Raw genomic sequence first — 22587 nt, forward strand, 5'->3', positions numbered from 1 at the left:
AAAGAGAACTTCTGAGGCTCTATATGTGGTCATGTGTAGCCAGCTGAACCTCAGTATTATCCATATCAAAGCCATATAAACGTTCAGCTCCCAATAGAGAACTATTCTCCTGTTCTTTTGTGAGAATTCAAGGACACCCTGCAACCGCAAACAAGGGAGGAACCCATGCAGCTCACAGTAAGTAAAGAATTTGTTCCAGTGCATGTCAAACAAACGATAACCATTCAAAAACTGGAACTCTGAACCTGAAACATAAACCAAGCAAAACAGATAGTCAGAAACTTCCAGGTAGGGCCTCTGGATTGATCTGGATTGATCTGTCGGGACTAATGGAAAGAAAATTATCAGGGTCCCAAAAAACAACAAGGCAAGCGATCTGCAAAATCCAATATGGAAAAAGAAGCCAGCAGATCAATATAACATCAGAAAGATTTTATTGAAGATACCGCATGTAAACAAATTGCCCCTTAGAAGAAGGGGTCAGCCGGTAACATACTTTTCAAACATTCTTCATTAAAACTTAGAACATCTTTCCATGGTGAGAAAGACATGATGCCTGCTAGAGCAGGTTCAAGAATGCCCAACAATGAGGGTCCCAAAAAACAACAAGGCAAGCGATCTGCAAAATCCAATATGGAAAAAGAAGCCAGCAGATCAATATAACATCAGAAAGATTTTATTGAAGATACCGCATGTAAACAAATTGTTCAATAAAATCTTTCTGATGTTATATTGATCTGCTGGCTTCTTTTTCCACAAAGAAAATTATCAGGTAATAAGTAATTTTTCCTTCCATAGCGTCCCACAGATCAATCCAGAGACTGATGGGATGTACCCCACACAAACGACCCCTAAAACATGCCAGGGCCGCTACCTGAACCTTAAAGGAGTTCAACGAAAGACATTTGTCAAGACCATCCTGCAAAAAAGCCACGATCGATGCGACTGGCGCAGAAAAGACTGACAGTCCTGCCGCCGAACACCATGCCTCAAAGGTCCGCCACACTCTAGCGTACGCTGTAGAGTTGGAACGCTTCCTAGCTCGTAACATAGTGGCAATCACCTTTTCCGGATATCCTTTCCTTCTCAAAGTTGTCCTTTCAATAGCCAGGCTGTAAGACCAAATGGGGAGGGATCCTCCATCATGATGGGACCTTGACGCAATAGCCCTCGACGAGCAGGAAGTCGTAACGGCTTGCCGACGCACAGGCATGCCAGATCTACATACCACAGAGGCCTGGGCCAATCTGGATCCACAAAGATCACCCGACCTGGATGAGTCGCCACTCGTCCCAATGTTCTGCCTATCATGGGCCACGGTGGAAAAACATACAGAAGCACTGTCAGGGGCCAAAGCTGAAGAAGCACATCGATCCCCCGAGATTGGGGGTCCCTGCCACGGCTGAAAAATTGCGACACTTTGGCATTGCTCGCATGCGCCATCAGATCCAGAGGCGGAACTCCCCACCGAATCATGATCAACGAAAACGCTTGCTCGGAGAGCTCCCCCTCTCCTGGATCCAAGAGATGACGACTCAGTAAAAATCGGCTTCTGTGTTGAGCATCCCTGCTATGTGCGCTGCCGAGAGCTGAGTCAACTGCTCTTCCGTCATCTGCATAACCACGCCGCCTCCTTGGCCAACAGACCACTCCTGGTGCCCCCCTGATGACTGACATAAGCTACCGCAGTCGCGTTGTTGGAAAGAAGCCGAACCAGCCTCCCCGCTAGCTCCTTGTGAAAGGCTTGCAACGCGAGCCGTACCGCTCTCAGTTCCAACCGATTGATGGACCAAGCAGCCTCCGTCTGAGACCAAGTCCCCTGTGCTGTGAAACCCCAACAATGGGCTCCCCATCCTGAAAGGCTGGCATCTGTAGTCACCACTACCCAGTCCGGCACCGCCAGGAGCATCCCCAGACTCAACTTGTCGGCTTGAAGCCACCAACGCATTTCCAGCCTGACCATAGGTTCCCATGTTAATTGAACCGAGTAATCCTCGAAAACCAGAGACCAACGACTCAGCAGAGATCGCTGAAGATGCCTCATGTGACTCCTGTCCCACGGGACCACCTCCAAGGTGGCTGCCATGGATCCCAACACCTGAACATAGTCCCAGGCTTTGGGTGCTGGACTGTTGAGAAGACTCTGCACCTATGCCTGCAACTTCAATTTCCGGTTTTCGGGCAAGAAAACTCTGCCTACTCTGGTATCGAATAGAACTCCAAGGTATTCCAAGGATTGAGATGGCACCAACAGACTTCTCCAAATTGATAATCCATCCCAACGACCGCAACAGAGAGATGACCTTGTCCGTCGCCTGAACGCTGTCCGAAAAGGACGGCACCCTTATCAACCAGTCGTCGAGATAAGGATGCACCTGCACCCCTTCCTGCCGCAGAAACGCCGCAATCACTACCATCACCTTGGAAAATGTCTGAGGGGCTGTAGCCAGACTGAAGGGTAGAGCCCGGATCTGAAAGTGCTGACCCAGCACCGCAAACCGAAGAAACCGATAAGGCGGCCAAATGGGAATGTGTAAGTAAGCTTCTTTGATATCGAGAGAAGTAAGAAATTCTCTGGGCTGCACTGTGGCTATCACGGCACGCAGGGTTTCCATGCGAAAGTGACACACTCGCAGAGCCTTGTTTACTCCCTTGAGATCTAGAACCGGATGAAAGGAGCCTCCTTTCTTTGGAACCACAAAATAGATGGAATAACGGCCTAAGCCACGCTGCGCCACTGGAACAGGCACCACAGCTCCCAAGTGAAAGAGATTTCCTAACGTCTCCCTGACCATTGTTCTCTTTTTTTGGAGATTTGCAAGGAGATTCCATGAAAAAATCTGGTAGGTTCCGCACCAACGCTAGCTTGTACCCGTCCCGTATTACTTCCAAGTGCCCACTCGTCTGAAGTTACCCTGGCCCACTCTCCCAGAAAAAGGGACAGCCATCCCCCTATTGCCTCTGGAAGATGGACCAAGGTACGAGATCCTGTGGCGGGTTTGGAGGCCGCGCCGCCAGAGCGGCGCTCTCCTCGAAACGGCTGCTGCTTCTGAGGAAAACGGGGCTTAGAAAAAGCCACTGACCTACCTGGTCTTTAACGCCTTGCATCACGAAACCGAGCCCGAGAAGGACCCGCGCGAGAAGACCTAGGCCTATCCTCCAGTAAACGACGACCCTTAGCATCTCTGAGATCTTTCACAATCTTGTTCAAATCGTTGCCAAAGAGCAGCTTGCCCCTAAACGGCAACCGTGCAAGACGCAACTTAGATGTGGTATCCACCGACCAGTCACGAAGCCACAACCATCAGCGAGCCACCACTGAAAGGGCTACCTCTTTGCCAGATGCCTGAAGGATATCATACAACAAATCTGCCAAATACGCTAGACCAGCCTCAAGCGAAGGCAAGTTAGACACCAGCTCCTCCGAGGAGGCCGCCTTCTGTATCCAAGACAGACATGCTCTAGCTGCATAGGATCCGCAGACCGACGCCTGTATGCACAGCGCTGCCACAGAATCTTCTTTAAAGGCTTCCCTCGAACTTCCTATCCTGCGGGTCCTTAAGTGCCATCCCCCTTTCCACCAGCAACATAGTTCTCTTAGTCACCGCTGTGATCAACGAATCCACCATAGGCAACTGCAAGCCTTCACGTTCCCCTTCTGGAAGCGGATACAACTGCGCCATGGCTCTAGCCACGCGCAACCCTGCCTCCGGTGTGTCCCATTTTGCCACAATAAGTACTTTCATAGCCTCATGAATGTGAAAGGTATGGGATGGCCGCTTGGTTCCCGACATAATCGAGGGCGCAGCCAAGGAAGAAGGACCGCTGTCCGGCGCCGACATATTTAAAATCTCCATAGCTCGGACAATAAAATTCGCCAGCTCCACCTGGCGAAACAACCGCGCTGCTGTGGGATCATCAGCCCCCTCCGACGGGGAATCCCCCTCCTCCAGCAACTCCGAGCAGGTCAGTTGTGAAACTTCTGACAACCGCCCATCATCTACGTTTGTGGCTACCGAGATAACCTCCAACTCCCTAGAATCCAGGTGGTGTCGCTTAGGCAAACAGGAAGGGCCCCCCAAAACTTGCTCCTGAGACGCTCCTAAGTCCCCCTCATTGCCCAGAACTTCCCCGGACCTCTTTAACAAAAAAGCCCTGTGTAACAACAGGACAAACTCGGGGGGAAAAGGGAACACCTGAATGCTCCACACTAGTGTCTTCAAACTGAGGCCCCCCTGCAGGAACTGACCCTTGCCGTCGAACCACGCTAAACAAAGGTCCTGAAGACTCTCCTCCACTCAAAATGGCGCCTGTCACACCTCTGCACGAGAGAGCCGGTTCAGCCGCTATCTCTGCTCCTCTGGAGCCAATGTTCTGTCCTGCAGCTCCAGCTGATCGCAAATCAGCTGATTTTCGGCCTCGCTCTCCGGACGGAGAATCCTCCACCGTCCGCCCCTTTAAAGACGCGATGGCGCCAAAATCATCCGCCGCTGGGCGAAAGGCCTGCCGTCCGGAGGTGCCCGACAGCGTACCTGAGACCTGATCCGATTGGTCCGCCCCGCTGCCGCCTGCACCGAAGAGGTGTGAAGGCAGGAATTACAAGTTCCCGACGCTGCTCTCCGATTCCCACACCGTTAAATCACAAGAGATTGAGAGAAATTACAAGAGGACCGTACGAGACTGGGCATCCAAATGGCAGGTGACGTTTAATAGGAGCAAGTGTAAAGTGATGCATGTGGGAAAGAGGAACCCAAATTATAGATACATAATTCAAAGTTCTATGTTAAGAGTCATCAACCAAGAAAGGTATCTAGGTGTCGTTAATGATACGTTGAAACCCTCTGCTCAGTGTGCTGTGGCTAAGAAAGCAAATAGAATGTTAAGCATTATTAGGAAAGGAATGGAAAACAAAAATGAGGACTTAATAATGCCTTTGTATCGCTCCGTACCTCAAATGTGTGTTCAATTCTGGTCACCGCATCTCAAAAAAGATATAGTGGAACTAGCAAAGGTATAGAGAAGGGCAATGAAAATGATAAAGGGGATGGGACAACTTCCCTATGAGGAAAGACTTCAGCTTGGAGAAGACGGATGAGGGGAGATATGATAGAGGTCTATAGAATAGTGAGTGGAGTGGAACAGATAGTTGTGAATCGTCTGTTTACTCTTTCCAAAAATACTAGGACTAGGGGGCATGCGATGAAGCTACAAAGTAGTAAATTTAAAACTAATCAGAGAAAATTGTTTTTCACTCAACGTGTAATTAAACTCTGGAATTCACTGCCAGAAAATGTGGTAAAGGCAGTCAGCTTAACAGGGTTTAAAAAAAGGTTTGAACGGCTTCCTAAAGGAAAAGTCCATAGACCATTATGGACTTGGGGAAAATCCAGTGCTTATTTTTCTGGGGTAAGCAGCTTAAAATGTATAATACTGTTTTGGGAACTTGCCAGGTACTCATGACCTGGATTGGCCACTGTTGGAAATAGGATGCTGAGCTTGATGGACCTTTGGTCTGTCCCAGTGTGGCAATACTTATGTACTTAGTTTTAAACAATTTTATTGATGACCTATCACAGACAATACAATATTTATACGCTATGTTCAAGATACATCAGGAAACAAATGAACAACTTGTAATCACAACATAGAGGTAGCCATCACTTTTCTCTTTAGCTTCCTCCCTCTCTACTCCCAGCTATTTCTCTTTATCCATACCTCTATATCCCTCCCCGCAACCCCCCTTCTGCCCTTCCTTACCCCTCTAATATTCCTCCCCCCTGTAACCTCCCTCCCCCCTTTGTCCACCCCCCTTCCAGGCAGCTACATATCTCCAATCGCCCAGGGAAATTGACCTATTCACTATCTAAAACCTGTAGCTAATTTCGCTGGGTCCAAGCTCAGTCGATTAAGGATGGAACTCCGGGCCCTAGGGGCTAAAGCATTGATATATGATTCCCATATTAAGTAGAATTTACGCTGTGTTTTGGGTTTATAATATGAATCTCGCAGCTCCATTAGTAGCAACGCATGCCACCTGTTGCGCCATTGCCAAAACGATGGTGCCTCTAAATGTATCCAGTTAACTAAAATGCATTTTTTTCCCACGAGACATGCTTTAAAGATTAGCAGGTTATGACTAACGGTACCTTTCCCCTTCAGTAAATCGACCCCCAAAAGGGCCGTTTCCGGTGTCAATGTCACCCTCCGCCCCAGGATTTCGCATAAGAACTTCGCTATTTGTTCCCAGTAAGCGGATATCGCTGCACAAGCCCACATAGCATGATAATAGTTATGATTGGGATCTCCACACCTACCACAAGCTGATGATTCCGCCCTACCCATTTGATATAATCTTGACAATGAAGTGTATGCCCTGTAAATACTTCTTCCTTGGCATTCCCTCAATTCCGCGCTACTAATCCGTCCCCTGATCTGCCTCAAGCTGCTCCTTAATACGTCTATACTAATCTGTTTCTGTATATCTGCCGTCCACTTCCTGGCCAACTTTTCGAGATTCTTTGGTGGTCTACTCATTAATAACCTTTTGTGCAACATTGAGATAGAAGCTGGATCAGTTGTTGGCGTATCAAAAAGTTCGTCAAATTTGGAGGTCACATCAACTTCCAAAAAGTGTGTAGGCAGCGTGAGAATGTAATGAGAAACCTGTTTAAAGGCGTATGTATCTGCCCATGTGTTAGAATTGAGATTCAAGGAGTCCATGGATTTAAGGCGCCCATCCTTGTCTACAAAGTCCTCCACCATGTGAAGTCCTTTATCTCCCCAGCTCCGGATACGTTTATTCTCTAACCCTGGTTTAAAGTTTCCGTTACCTCTAATGGGTAGCAATCTACTAATATGTGCATCAAAGGACCAGAGCCTTGCCATCTCCCCCCATATCGTCCGCAATGGCTTCACCAACATACTTCTACGAACATAAATAGGCAGATCTAAAGCCTCAGCCTGCAGTACATAATTAAAATGCAGAGGTCGCAACCAATCCGCTTCCATCTGCAATGGGGTACAACGTGATTCTCCCTTTAGCCAGTCTCTCAGGTGTCGGATCATACAGGCTCTATTATACCACCATAGGTTCAATATGCCAAATCCCCCTCTATTCCATCCATCCATCAGATTTTCCATACTAATCTGTGGCCTTTTCCTATGCCAGAAAAATTTTGAAAGCATACCAAGCAGTTTATTCCAATCGCTTTTGGTGAGGCATAGTGGTAAGGTCTGAAAGTAATAAAGCCACTTGGGAAAGATGATCATATTGAACAGTGAAATTCGGCCTAGCAGTGACACCGGCAGCTCTCTCCATCTCTCCAGAAGCATACTGGTAGCTGAGAACAATTGGGTAATATTCAATTTATACAGCCTCCGCGGATCCCCCGGCAATTGAATACCTAAATATTTAAAGACTTCTTCCGTTCGTTTCAGAGGGCAATTGAGCTGAGACCACTCTGTATCAGACATATATAAAGTCTGAGCTTCAGATTTATCTAGGTTGAGACGAAAACCTGAGTAATCTCCAAATTCTTCGAATATCTCCAAAAGTGCTGCTAGGGAAGTCCGAGGTTCCTGCAAAATCACCAACAAGTCATCCGCGAAAGCTGCCAACTTAAATTGTTCCTGACCCACCTGTACCCCCCTCACCTCTGGCATGTGCACTATGTCTCTAATCAGTGAATCCATGACCAATACAAACAAGAGAGGTGAGAGTGGGCAACCCTGCCGTGTGCCCCTCTCTATCGGAAAGACATCCGAAACTATTCCATTGATCAATACTTCTGCCACTGGCTCCTGGTACAAAGCCTTAATGGCTTCAATAAAATAACCATTTATCCCATAAGCCTCCAGTGCCGCATACATAAAGGACCAGTTAACACGGTCAAACGCTTTTTCAGCGTCGAAACTCACTAACAACGATGGTACGGAGTCTCTATGGATTGTCTCTAGTGCTAATATTATCTTCCGCAAATTACGTGCTACTGACCTCTCGCGGACAAACCCCACTTGCTGCTCTGCGATCAATGATGGCAAAACTCTAGCTAAACGATTTGCCAAGATTTTAGCAATCAGCTTTGCTTCAAACGGCAATAAAGAAATAGGTCGATAAGAGCCCGCTCTATCTGGGTCTCGACCTGGTTTGAGCAGCACAATGATCTGTGCTTTTCGCAATGTTTCCGGCAATTGCCCTTTCCGCACTATGGCATTAAACACCTCCGTCAAGCATGATACTATATCATTTACCATTAATTTGTAGAATTCGGATGTATAGCCATCTACCCCCGGTGACTTGCAAAAAGGACTAGTTCTAATACACCATCTCACTTCTTCCTCATTAATCTCCGCGTTAAGCATCTCTCGTTGTGCCTCTTGTATCTGAGGAAGCTCTTGACCCTTCAGGTACGAAGCTGCCTCGAGCCCTATATCAGTCGGCGACGAATATAGGTCAGCATAGAAATTTCTGAACACCTTATTGATATCTGCATTTGTATGAGAATAAAAACCCTGCTCGTTCAGAATTCTAACTACACATCTACGCCCGCCCACTTGGTTAACCATCCGCGCCAACAGTTTACCTTGTTTATTAGCATGCTTGTACAGCTGGAAGCGAAAATAGGTCAGTGACTTTTGCGTTTTTGTCTGGATCAATTGATTTAATTCCACTTGCGAGGACAGGAGTTTAGTCTTATTCTCTATTGTCGGCTTGCGCCCATACTGTTGTCTATCTCTTCTCACTTGAAGCTCAAGCCGTACCAACTCAGCCTCCTTCGCTTTCTTTTGATACACCGAGTATGAAATAATATGTCCCCGCAAGACCGCCTTTGCTGCTTCCCAGAAAAGGATCGGATCTCTAATGTAGCTTTCTTGGTTGCAGTCTACATACTCTTCCCATTTCTCCTTCATAAACAAGTGAAATTTAGGATCATGATATAAGGCCCTGGGGAATTTCCACTGAAACCCTATCTTCTCTTCTCTGTTCCAATCCAACACCACCCAGATCATTGCGTGATCAGACACTGCAGTAGCACCAATTTCTGCTTGTTGTAATTTAGGCGAAATCGTCCCTGATAGTAATAGATAATCTATGCGGGACTGCGTCCCGTGTGCTCTTGATAAATGAGTAAAGTCTCGCGTGCTAGGGTGCAGCAAGCGCCATGAATCCACTAAGTCCAGTTCAGAACAAACCCAAGGGATTCCTCTAGTAAGGTTCAACGGAGAGGCCCTTACGGAACCAGTACTATCCATCAGAGGATCCGATACCAAATTAAAGTCCCCTCCGATAATAATTGGGATCTGATCAAAGGTTTGTATATGTTTAATAATTGTCTGAAAAAAATTTTAATACTTATGTACTTATATACCGCGCTTAAAACTGGGTGCTGCTTAGTTGGCAATGATTTCCGCACAAATTTTTTAGGCGCCATATATAGAATCTCCCCCTTTATGTGTTTGAAGCACATTTGTTCATATTTTCAGATCATTTCTTGACTGTCTCTCTTCTGAAACAAAGTATTTTCTGGTGAGCTAGTTTTTGCACTTATGTTTTCTTCAACTGTTCTTGCAGTCTTAGACAAAGTAAGATTAATGTCATTATCAGATTTTACATTACTCAGGTTTGATGATATCATTCCACTCATGCACATGGAGGTCGATAGTGTAGGTTTGTTTTTGTCAGCAGCGCTCTGTCATTTTTTTAGGTAGTTGTACTTATATATACAAGGCAGTAGCATTTTTAGCACTCTGATTATCAGTCAAGTACCATAAGAATTCTTTTACAATCTTCAGGATATTGCTTATTTGGTTCATTAATGCTTCATGGATGCAGTGTACTTTTAGCACTACTATAATATATTTTGCATTCCTGATTTACTATATTTTATTCAACACTTGTAATGTATCACGTAGAGCCCCATTTACCAAGGTGAGCTAGCATTTTTAGCACGCGTTAACCGTGTAGATGCCCATAGGAATATTATGGGCATCTATACGGTTAACGTGCACTAAAAATGCTAATGCGCTTTCAGCGCGGCTTAGTAAACAGGGCCCTTGGTTTGTCACTATCTGACATCCATATTTATATCACTAGTTCTTTTCATCCAGTTTTTTAAGTCACAATTAATGTTTTACACAATTGGTGATGGCAGCACCCTTGTATTTATCCTTACTTTGTGACGTGATTATTTTTTTTTTTAAGGGCATATGTATATTAATTTTTTTCCACTTTGTTGAGCTTTAGATACATACAGTGCACTTTATTAGTATCAGAATTAATTTTTACTGCATATTATGAATGTTATCACTAATTATGTATATGGAGAGCTGGATGAGACCCCATTGTCCAGCCTGTCCAGACACTTTTGCGACATCTGCCAGTCAATATCAAGGGGAAAGTTAAAGCAGAAATACAAGACCTGGAAGATTATGGGATTCCGGTTAAGAAGCAGGAGCTGTCTGAATGGATAACCGCGCTCTGTCAAAATCATTACACCATGCCAACCCTGGAAGATATTCTCCCAAATTTACACAATTGTTAATTTTTTTTCCCGCCTTAACACTAACCGTGGGTTCTGGCATGTGGTCCTAGATGATCAGAGCAGCAACCTGACTATGCTTGGGAAATATAGGTGGCACAGACTTCCCTCTGGAATATCTGTGGCACCAGAAGAATTTCAGAGGCACCTTCACAATGCACTGTCTGGCTTGAGAGGGCTGGCCTTTATTTCAGATGACCTGCTGGTCTATGGCTGTGGAGATAACATTGAGCCATCTTAGATGCAAACAAAAATGTATTTTTTTACACCAAGAAAAGTCACACCTCAATTGCAAGTCTACAGAATTTATGGGATGTGTACTGTTGGTGGAAGGACTGCAGGCAGATCCCTTGAAGGTCGAAGCGACAGACAACAGGCCTGCGCTACAGATAAATATAGCATCTCGAGATTACTTGGGATGGTGATGAATCTATTAAAGTTTGTACTTGGCTTTTCTGAAACGTTCACCCATTAGACAACTGCTCAAGCAGGAAAACGAGCTAATTTGGCAACCTGAGAGACATGGCACAGCACTAGAGAGTGAAGCGCTTATTAAGGGAGGCCTTAATATTGGGATTCTATGTCATTGTTGATCTTGTGATAAAATGTAGTGCTAGCCAGCATGGTTTAGAGGCCTGCCTTTTGTAAATTGTAAAAAATCTTCTTGCATATGCATCCTGAGCATTGGCAATGGTAAAGCAAAACTACACCCCAACTGAGAAAGAGCTTCTGGTCAGTGTATGCACTGGAGTGTTTTCGTACTTATAACTATGCTAGACAAATGACTCTTCAAATTGAACACAAGCCACTGCGCCTACATTGACTATACAGAATACTTCTGCATATTTGAGTTTGATGAATCTTGGTGACAGGTGTACAGAGGTGGCATTTCTGCCTCTTAAAATTTTCACATCTTTTTCTTCAAGTCCAAAGTTAAAGCAGAAATTGCTCGGGGGTCCTTAATTTCAAGTTACAAGTGTTAAACTTTGAAGGTCCCCTGAAAGTTTCTCGAGTCTCTCATATCACATCTAATGTGGCTTTTCTAAGGTGAGACGCTAGATGTCCTCCTGTGTGTTTCTCCTATCCTGAATGGCGTTGATTCTACTACTACTACTTATTTCTAAAGCGCTACTAGACGTACGCTGCACTGTACTTCTGGCAAAAGCACTGGAACTTCCCATCTTTGGACTCCCTTTAAGGAGCATCTTGGAAGAATCTATGTAGTTATTCTTAGTTTCTATGTCTTCTAAGAGAATTTTGAGCTACAAGTTTAACATGCACAGATCCATTTCTTTGGTTCATGGAAGCAGGAATGTCTATTACACAATTCTGTTCTTTCTTCCAATGCTATCATCTTCATTTCAGGTAGATGAGATCCTTACTAAGTCTCCATGTCCAATGTGTACCTTAGAAGTACACTGAAACGAGTGACTAACCAATTTTCAAGGTTGGGCAGATTTAGTCAATTTTGTTTTGAAACCAATATGTAACCGTTTCTTTTAGTTTTTTTCTAATCTTCTTTGTTTTAGCTTTAATTTAATACCATATTATTGTGAACTGTTGAACGGTTGCACCAGTTAGTGGTATATCAAGTATAAACAAACTTGAAAAACTGCAACCATCTGATGGAAGCGGAGAATACTGGAGATTTCCAGACTGCACCAACCTTACTGTGGCAATGTCACTGAATATCAGTGTTCTTTACCTCCATCGCTGGTTGGGGGGGGGGGGGGGGGGGGGGGAGGGGCACATCTACTAATACAAACTGGTCTAGCAGGAAGATAAGGAATGGATAAGGAATGCTCAAATTAAATGCCAGCTTTAATGTTTTACAATGTTGTTTTAATGAGCAAGAACTAGAGGAAGTAAAATAACCAAGATCTGTTAATGCATTGGTCATTGTGCGTCTTCTTTCTGCTGTTCTTGTACTTCAGTCTGTCACGCAACATAACCAACATTCAATTGATCCAAGTGACAGATCAATCTAAACTCCACCCTGCTTACTTTACCTCCTCTCAAACACCCTGCTTTTCACTGGGCATTGGTTATCAATTATCTTGTTTAAGAAAAAATTAGAGAGAGAGTTACCTCCTCTTCTTAAAAAGCTCCACTAGCTTCCAGTTTCTTCTCGTATAAACTTTAAGATTACATGTATGGTTTATAAATCTCTTGCAGGTCAAAATCAGATAGGTTTAACAAATTACTGTCTATTATTAAATGTTGGAAGGGCTTCTCAAACAGCTGATTTTTATAATTTAGCATTTCCAAGTTGCAGAGATATAAAATTAATATATTTAGACTCTCTTTTAAATGTGTGTCCGCCAAGGTTTGGAATGAGTTACCGAATTATGTAAAATCCTCCTATTCTTATCTTTTCTTTAGGTAAAGTTTGAAGATCTATATGCTTTCTTTTTTATGTTTCAACAATTTTTATTGATGATATAACAGGATTAACAGTCAACAATCGCCATATATATCCATTTGAAAATAAGACAAACTGAGTACGTTTGTTGCGATATCATCAAAAATTTTTTAACATTTCCTCCCCTCCCACTCCACCCCCCCCCCCCCGCCCCTTCAGAGGTTATTTCAGTCTGTTTACTAGTTTCTAGACATGGTTCTAACAATACGCTTTCTAACACAGATATAGACTGATTTGTGGTCTGCTTATAACCTTTATCTTTATTTATACCATTTGGGGTGCTTCCTATTTCTACTCTGCGACGAGTGTTTGGAGATATTGCAGAATATAAGCCACGTATAGTATTGTATGAAAGAATGGGGCTTTTTATAATTGAAGCCAGTGCCTTGTATAAAATTATCAAGAACACACACTGAATTAAGGAATACAATTTACAAAACGAGTTACAGTCTAAGAAAGAATAGGGCACAGCACTAGAGAGTTTCATGTTAATTGGGTCAGTTCAATAATTATTTCTGTTAAATGACAGTTATAGACAGTTTCATCCACCTGGTGATAGGAAACATTAACTCAACTCACCAGCTGGCATTGAGTAATATATTTCTTCCACCACAGATACGGGCGAATGGCTGGAATGGCAGATAGTCCATAGTAGGAATACATGAGCACATGAATAAAACTATTAAGAGTGGCACCAAAGTAGGCTGGAAAACACAAAATAGTACTTTATTTCCATACAAATTCAATACATAGAGATATAGTAAATGTTAGCAGATAAGGACCTGACGGTCCATCCAGTTTGCTCAACAAGGTGGCCACAGTTGTTATCTGGCACTCATGATTAAACACTGGCTTCCATATCATCATGCTGATCAATCCATAGACTGGTGGGTTGTGTCCATCTACCAGCAGGTGGAGATAGAGATCAATCCTTTTGCCTCTCTATATGTGGTCATGTGCTGCTGGAAACTCCTCAGTATGTTCTCTATCTCAGCAGGTGGTGGTCACACACAGCAGCAGCTCTGGCTAGGTCTCCAAGCCTAATTTTTAGGTTTTGTTGAGTACCTGGGGTTGAGGGCTCTTCTTGAGCAAGTGCAAACCTGGTGGTGCCAGGTCCCTCCTTTTCTCCCCCCTCCCGCTGGCTCCATTAAAAAAAAAAAAAATAATAAATTTTTTGGACTTCCTTAAGGGCGTTTATTTCAACGTTTATTGCAGCTACTCACTGAGACACCAGTTCGTTACAGCTCGGAGCGAGAAGCAGGTAATTTTTACCTTTTTATAGCGGGCAGGGGGTTCCCTGATCGATCTCCACGTGGCCTATGGCGTCGGAGGGCGAGGGCACGAAGAATCGCTCCCCGGACCGCGTGTGCGCTTCTAGCGGGGGTCTTAAAGTCTGATTCGCCCTTGTTGGGTGTCAGTTTGGAGGCCGGTCAGTGTCCCGGGTCTTCCTCCGGTGCGGCGGATTTTCCCCGCCATAAACGCCCATCCCCCGCTGCTCACCTCTGCCATCTTGGCCGGCCACTCTGCTCGGACGACTTCTCCTTGGGCCGCCCTTGAGCTGGGAGACGTTAATGCCATGGCCGCCCTTGATTTGGGCGACGGCAAAAAAGCGGCTAAAGTTAAGCGCCGTTCTTCCCGCGCAGCTCCTTCGCGGAGTGTCGCGCCGGACGCCATCTTGGATGCGCAGCATGTTTCTCCCCCGCTCTTGCGAGCGCCGGTTGAGGGTGCGTCTAGGGCTGTGGCCCAGGCTGCTGAAGTGCACAGTCTGGGGGGTTTCTCCCCCGAGTTTATTTTGCTGCTGCATCAGGCCTTCCTTATGCAAAACGCTGCACCTTCTCCCTTGTCCGATAAAGGGGTTGAGGCCCCCGGAAGTAAACGCCCTCGGGTGGATTCCCAGGCCTTAGAGGACTCTGTCTCCTCTGATGTAGATGAGGGCAGCATATCTGAGTTCTCCCAACGGTCCTTTGGGGATTCCTTGGAGGAGACAGATTCCCGCTCGCATGGAGCGGATGACCCCTCTGCAGCGTGGATCTTTCGCTCAGAGGATTTGCCCAACCTGTTAGTGCAGGCCATGAGCATTTTGAAGATTTCCTCTCCAGAGGACGTCTCTCCCTCAGCCCCTGTTGGCTCCGCCATTATGCTGGGGACGAAGCGCCCGCCTAGAACCTTCCACGTGCATGATGCCATGCACACCTTAATTTCGGCTCAATGGGATGTCCCGGAAGCAAGCCTCAAAGTGGCTAGGGCTATGTCCCGCCTCTATCCTTTGCCTGAAAGTGAACGGGAGGCCTTTCTTTGGCCTACCGTGGATTCTTTAATCACTGCGGTGACTAAGAAAACGGCGTTGCCGGTGGAAGGTGGCACGGCCCTAAAGAACGTCCAAGACAGAAGATTGGAGGCGGCCTTAAGGTCGTCCTTCGAGGCGGCTGCCTTAAGTTTGCAGGCCTCAGTTTGCGGCTCCTATGTGGCCAGGGCGTGCCTGACGATTGTGCAGCGGGCTTCCCCCTCGGATCCTTCCTTGAGGGCTGATTGGCCGGCCCTGGAATCAGGCTTGGCTTATTTGGCAGACTTACTGTATGATGTCTTGAGAGCCTCGGCTAAAGGTATGGCTCAGACAGTCTCTGCGCGGCGGTGGCTTTGGCTGAAGCATTGGTCTGCTGACCACGCCTCTAAGTCCCGCCTGGCTAAGTTGCCTTTAAAGGCAAGCTGCTCTTTGGGGTCGAGCTGGACAAAATTGTGACCGATCTCGGCACGTCTAAGGGCAAGAGGTTACCAGAAGTCAGGGCTCGGGCCAGTGCTCGCCCCGGTAACTCCAGAGGACGGTTTCAGGAAGCCCGTCGGTACCGCCCGGGCAAGTCGGGCTCCTCTGCCCCCTCTTCGGAACTTCTCCCCCAAGCAGCATTCCTTTCGCAGAGACCGCCGTCCCGGAGGTGTGCCCTCCGGTCCTCCCCCAGGGTCTCGTGCCCAATGACGGGGTCCTGGTCCATGGCCCAGTGCAGATTGGAGGACGCTTGTCCTCGTTTCTGGGCGAGTGGACCAGGGTAACTTCAGACGCTTGGGTGCTGGAAGTCATCAGAGATGGCTACAAGCTAGAGTTCTGCCGACCCTTAAGAGACGGGTTTGTACTCTCTCCCTGCAAGTCTCCGGTCAAAGCTGTGGCAGTGCAGCAGACCTTGGACAATCTGATCCGCCTGGGTGCGGTCGTTCCGGTGCCAGAAAATCAGCTTGGCAAGGGACGTTACTCCATTTACTTTGTGGTACCAAAGAAAGGAGGTTCTGTACGGCCTATCCTCGACCTCAAAGGGGTCAATCGGGCCTTGAAAGTTCGGCACTTTCGCATGGAGACTCTCCGCTCTGTTATAGCGGCAGTGAAGGCAGGGGAGTTCCTGGCATCCTTGGACATCAAGGAAGCGTACTTGCATATTCCCATCTGGCCTCCTCATCAACGTTTTCTGCGTTTTGCAGTCCTGGGCCGACACTTCCAGTTCAGAGCCCTCCCGTTCGGGTTGGCTACTGCTCCGCGGACCTTCTCCAAAGTAATGGTGGTCATCGCGGCCTTCCTGCGAAAGGAAGGAGTACAAGTCCATCTTTATCTGGACGACTGGTTGATCCGAGCCCCCTCTTATGCAGAGTGCGGCAAAGCTGTGGACCGGGTGGTTGCTCTTTTGAGCTCCCTGGGGTGGATCATCAACTGGGAGAAAAGCCAGCTGCGCCCGACTCAGTCCCTGGAGTATCTGGGAGTTCGATTCGACACCCAAGTGGGCAGAGTGTTCCTGCCGGACAATCGGATTGTCAAACTTCAGGCTCAGGTGGACCAGTTCCTAGTAGCCTCTCCGCTTCGGGCTTGGGACTATGTGCAGCTGTTGGGCTCTATGACGGCCATGATGGAAGTAGTGCCCTGGGCCAGCGCTCATATGAGACCACTACAACACTCTGCTGCAGCGCTGGACTCCGGTGTCGGAGGATTATGCTGTGCGCCTTCCTTTGGACCCAGCAGTGCGCAAGGCGCTGAGCTGGTGGCTGAAGACAGACAAGTTGTCTGCAGGGATGCCTCTTGTGACCCCGGAGTGGATTGTCGTCACGACGGACGCCTCTTTGATGGGCTGGGGAGCCCACTGCTTGGGAAGGACAGCGCAGGGGCTCTGGTCTCCTTGATAGGCAAAGTGGTCTATCAACCTCCTGGAACTCAGAGCCATTCGGTTGGCGCTTTTGGAGTTCCTCCCGGTACTGGCATTGAAGCCAGTACGTGTCCTGTCGGACAATGCCACGGCTGTGGCCTATGTCAACCGCCAGGGAGGTACCAAGAGCGCCCCTCTAGCCAAGGAGGCCATGAATCTATGCCAGTGGGCGGAAGCGAACCTGGAACAGCTGTCAGCGGCCCACATTGCCGGAGTCATGAATGTCAAGGCGGACTTTCTCAGTCGCCATACCTTGGATCCCGGAGAGTGGCAGTTATCGGCTCAGGCGTTCTTGGACATCACGAAGCGCTGGGGCCAGCCGAGCCTAGATCTGATGGCGTCATCGGCCAATTGCCAAGTGCCGCGCTTTTTCAGCAGAGGACGGGACCCTCGATCTCTGGGAGTAGATGCTCTTCTCCAACAGTGGCCGACACAGGAGCTTCTCTATGTGTTCCCGCCCTGGCCCATGTTGGGCAGGGTACTAGACCGGGTGGCAAAGCATCCGGGCCGGATAATCCTGGTGGGTCCGGACTGGCCCAGACGTCCCTGGTATGCGGACTTGATCAGGCTCTCAGTGGACGACCCTCTGCGGCTGCTAGTGGAGCAGGGCCTGTTGCATCAGGGTCCCGTGGTGATGGAGGACCCCTCCCCCTTTGGTCTTACGGCCTGGCTATTGAGCGGCAGCGTCTGAGGAAGAAGGGCTTCTCAGACAAGGTCATCGCCACTATGCTGAGAGCGAGGAAGCGCTCTACTTCTACTGCTTACGCCAGGGTTTGGCTTACCTTTGCAGCGTGGTGTGAAGCAGGCTCACTTTCTCCCTTCACTGCTCCAATTTCTTCAGTGTTGGCGTTCCTGCAAGAAGGTCTGGAGAAAGGCCTGTCGCTCAGTTCCCTTAAAGTCCAGGTAGCGGCTCTGGCTTGCTTCAGGGGCCACCTGAAGGGTGCTTCCCTGGCTTCGCAGCCAGATGTGGTACGTTTTCTCAAGGGAGTTAATCACCTGCGCCCTCCTCTGCACTCAGTGGTGCCTGCGTGGAATCTCAACCTGGTGCTAAGAGCCTTGCAGAAGCCGCCCTTTGAACCCTTGTCGAGGGCATCTCTGAAAGACCTGACGTTGAAAGCAGTCTTTTTGGTGGTTATCACTTCAGCCAGAAGAGTTTCCGAGCTCCAGGCACTCTCATGTCGAGAGCCTTTTCTGCAGTTCACTGAGGCAGGAGTGACTATTCGCACAGTGCCTTCCTTCCTGCCCAAGATTGTTTCTCGCTTCCATGTGAATCAGCAGCTCTGTCTCCCTTCCTTTCGTAGGAAGGACTACCCGGAGGAATACTCTGCTCTCAAATATCTGAATGTGAGAAGAGTCATCATCAGATACTTGGAAGTGACCAATGATTTCCGGAAATCGGATCATCTGTTTGTCCTGTTTGCAGGTCCTCGTAAGGGTCTGCAGGCTGCTAAGCCTACAGTGGCAAGATGGGTCAAGGAAGCCATTGCAGCGGCTTATGCGGCCGCGGGGAAGGTGCCACCTATCCAGCTGAAGGCTCACTCCACTAGAGCTCAGGCGGCCTCGATGGCAGAGGCCGGGTCCGTCTCCTTGGAAGAGATATGCAAGGCGGCAACTTGGGCATCGGCCCACACCTTCTCCAGGCATTACCGCTTGACTGTGGCTGCTCGGGCGGAGGCCCGGTTTGGAGCTTCAGTGTTGCGGTCAGGGATTTCAATGTCCCGCCCTGGGTGAGTACTGCTTCGGTACATCCCACCAGTCTATGGATTGATCAGCATGATGATATGGAAGGTAAAATTATGTATCATACCTGATAATTTTCTTTCCATTAATCATAGCTGATCAATCCATAGCCCCTCCCAGATATCTGTACTGTTTACATTCTGGTTGCATTTCAGGTTCAAGTTTAGTCTTCAGTTCCTGTTCAGGAGGACTTCGTGTTCAAGTTTCTTCAATTGGATTCTTCAAGAGTTGAGACGAGTTTGTGTTACAGTGAGCTGCTGCATTCCTCTCCCCTCCATTTTACGGGGCTGGATTGAGACAAATTCTGCCGGCGCTCCCTTCCGCTTCGTGCGGCTGTAGGGCAGCTTTGTACCCCTCCGGCTTCGGCGGTGTTAGGGTCAGTCAGCTCCTCCCACGGTTGCAGGATAAGCCAGATCCCCCCGCATCGGCGGGGTGGTGTCCCTCCCCCGCTCCGCGGGGATGAGCTGGCCGGATTCCCCTCCCCCACTTGTGTGGGGATGAGCTGGGTTAATTCCCCTCCCCCGTTTCAGCGGTGGTGAGCTGGGCAGAGTGTCCCTTTGTGGGTGTAATTCTCTAAGTGCTGAGTCCTGCGGATGGAGCTTGGATATCGACATACTGAGGAGTTTCCGGCAGCACATGACCACATACAGGGAGGCAAAAGGATTGCTCTCTATCTCCACCTGCTGGTAGATGGACACAACCCACCAGTCTATGGATTGATCAGCTATGATTAATGGAAAGAAAATTATCAGGTATGATACATAATTTTACCATACTTAATCTCTCTCCCCCTACCAATTCTGGGGCACAGACCATAGGAGTCCGCCCAGCACTAGTTCTACTTCCCAACTACTGGAGTTGCTGTCAGAGTCCACACCAGCCTTGATCCTCATCTATCTTTGCCATTTATGGGACTGAGATTTCAGAAGTCTGTCTTCCCATGCTCTAAAGCTGCCAAAGCTCACTCCAGCTATGAGGCCATTCAAAATTCCAGGCATAATACTGATGCAATACTATGTAGCAGAATATTTTTTAATCACCATTGTCTTACATATGCATGTGGACAATTTGCTGGCAGACTGTACGGCAAGACTGGAATGCTTGAATATCTGTGCACTAGATCTCACCAGCAGTGGAAATGTACTGCTTTCTCTTCCTACATATTCTACTATTTCTCTTCGAGGAAGCAAATTACATAATATCTTCCAGGAAATTTCTTTTGGGCTCTGCAATAACTTTCCAAACTCCTTTGCTTTTCAAACTATCTGACAGAATACAAACTTCTTTTTTCAAGCTAAAAACAGACATATAGAATGTTTCACACTTCCTTAACAATGAAATTTTACATACAATTTATAGAATACTTCATTTACATGGGTTTTTACTCAAGCTTGTTTTTAAATTGCAAGATTAAATTCTTCCAAATACTACCTTGATGTCTCTAGTCTGTTTTGTTGCCTCGTCAGATTTCTAAGTCTATTTGTTGGGTTGGGTGTGGTTTTTTTTAATGGTACAATAAGTTTCACACATTTATTGGTTCCACCAAATCATTCTGAACTTCCTTGAGCTGTTTTTTCTCTGGGATAGTGTGAACCTGCATGGGAAGTAGGTGACTACAGGCACGACAGGGCAAAATAATGGTGGCTCAACATTTATTGAGATATCTTCATGATTTTACTGCTTCAGCTGTCAGTTGGATTATCCAACATTGATTTTACTAGAACTACAGCTTTGTAAACAGCTATTTCTCCATTTTAATCTATCCAGAATTACACAGTTGAACCGTAAACATACGTGGTTTTATCTTTCCTTGACCATAATACTCACAGTGACCACAGGGTACCCAGTTCATAACAAACCACCAGATATTCAGCATGGAGGCATGGTGGTAGACATGCAGGACAGTGATCTGGTGGTTATTTTTCCGCAAAATGAAGAAAAAGGTATCCATAAACTCTATCAGCTTTGAAAAATAGTACCACCACAGGACACGGATGATCTAAGTAGGGAAAGAAACAAAAAATCAGATGTGTCCAGTTACTTTCCTACACTAAACTAAGGGAGTTAAAGTTTGAGGAGTAAAAAAGCATGGTTTAATCGCCAAATCCTTAATAACTTAAAGTACAGCATGTTCTGATTTGTCAGCAGGTAGCTGTTATAAGTTACACAGAAATTTTACTTTCTTAATGCTTTGAGCAGGACTTATTAAGTACAGGCTTTAACACAGAAGCTGGACTTCAAGAGTAAGATCCTTAAATTTAAACCTATGTACCAATATACAAGCAGGCAAACAGATTTTTTTGTTCTTGGCCTTAGAAAAGCACAGAACACTTTTCCAGTTTTCAAAGCTGCAGAATTAGGTTGCTTAGTGAACAGTTGCTTTAGATAACTAAATATTTAAGATTATGGAAGATCAGGCAAAATCTCTTAACCATATGGATGTGCATAAAGCGAACCGAAAAGCATTACCTGGCACTTCCTATTGATGGCTCAAGAGTAAAACGATGACTTAATTTAGTCTTGCGGCTATGGCCTTGTGCTCCCGAATGCCCCTTTATCCTTTGAAATTTTGAAAATAAAATAGTCCGAAAGACTTACAGGCTTCTTCCTTCAAATATATCTGAAATTTTTATTATGAAGTTTTTACTTCCATGGCAAGTTTCTTTTTAAATTTGTCTCAGGATATTATTTATTTTAGAACATATCTCCTCGTTACGTTAGCCTCTGATCAGGAAAAAAATATCCTGATACTCAAAGCTTATTCTTTGAAACATCAAAAGTTTTGTGGACAGAGTATTCATATTTTTCCTGATGTTACTAGGGCTACCCAATTGCTACGTAAAAAATTTCTTGATTATAAGGACCATGTAGTAGCCTTAGGTGCAATACTTTTTAAGATTTCCTTGCAGATGTATGATTATCTATAAGGAGTAGGGCAGTTCATTTATTGTGATTAATTGCGATTAATCACATTTAATTTTTAATTTTTATTTTTTACTTGATCTAATAATTTTAACTCTATTAATCACATCACACTGCTCTCTCCTGTGAGGAAGAAAAATGGAAGAAAGTTGAATGTGAAAGATGTTATAGAGGAAAAAATGAAGAAGAGAGGAAGAGAAAAGAAATAGTGAAGAGAGAGGAGGCCCTGAAAATACAGTTCAAAGCACAGAGAGGAACAGAACCAGAGACAGGGAATAAGATGATTAGTAAAATAAAATCATTGGACAACAAAGGTAAGAAAAATGATTTTATTTTCAGTTTATAATTTAAGTACAATATGTCAGTTTTGAGAATTGACATCTGCAATCTATACAGGTGAAAATGTGAGAGGGACACTTCACGTGATCAATCACACGATTAAAATTTTAATCACGATCAGCCATGCAATTAAAAATTTTAATTGAACAGCCCTAATAAGGAAAATAGATTTCTGTTTTTGGGATTCTTCTCAATTAGATTTTCTGAAGGAAATTTTCATTGTTGGATCCCTGCCCCCCCCCCCCCCCCCCCCCCATTAATGTAGGTTATTTTCTTTCCTTGTTTGACTTGTTCAATAAAAACTGTCTTTCTTTGCTTTAATAGCCATTTCTTGTAGTTTTATTTATCAAGCTTTTTTGTGTTTTATACTTTGAAGTTGATTATTATGATTTATATGATTTTAATTTTGTTGTTTTGCATATTAGTTATCTCTGATGCAACCTGTGGG

General features: G+C 46.1%; 1 protein-coding gene across 2 annotated transcripts in view; it reads right to left on the bottom strand.

Annotated features, from left to right (window-relative positions):
• Positions 1–22587, bottom strand: part of ELOVL5 (ELOVL fatty acid elongase 5) — a 123595-nt gene that overhangs the window by 52519 nt on the left and 48489 nt on the right. For both annotated transcript variants that reach the window (XM_030198965.1, XM_030198966.1), the window contains exons 5-6: positions 20706–20877; positions 13540–13664 (exon numbers count right to left, since the gene is read on the bottom strand). In XM_030198965.1, coding sequence (XP_030054825.1) covers positions 13540–13664; positions 20706–20877 — 297 coding nt within the window. The remainder of the gene's footprint in view (positions 1–13539; positions 13665–20705; positions 20878–22587) is intronic.

This window comes from Microcaecilia unicolor, chromosome 3, assembly GCF_901765095.1.
Source record: "Microcaecilia unicolor chromosome 3, aMicUni1.1, whole genome shotgun sequence".
NCBI classification, from domain to species: Eukaryota; Metazoa; Chordata; class Amphibia; order Gymnophiona; family Siphonopidae; genus Microcaecilia; species Microcaecilia unicolor.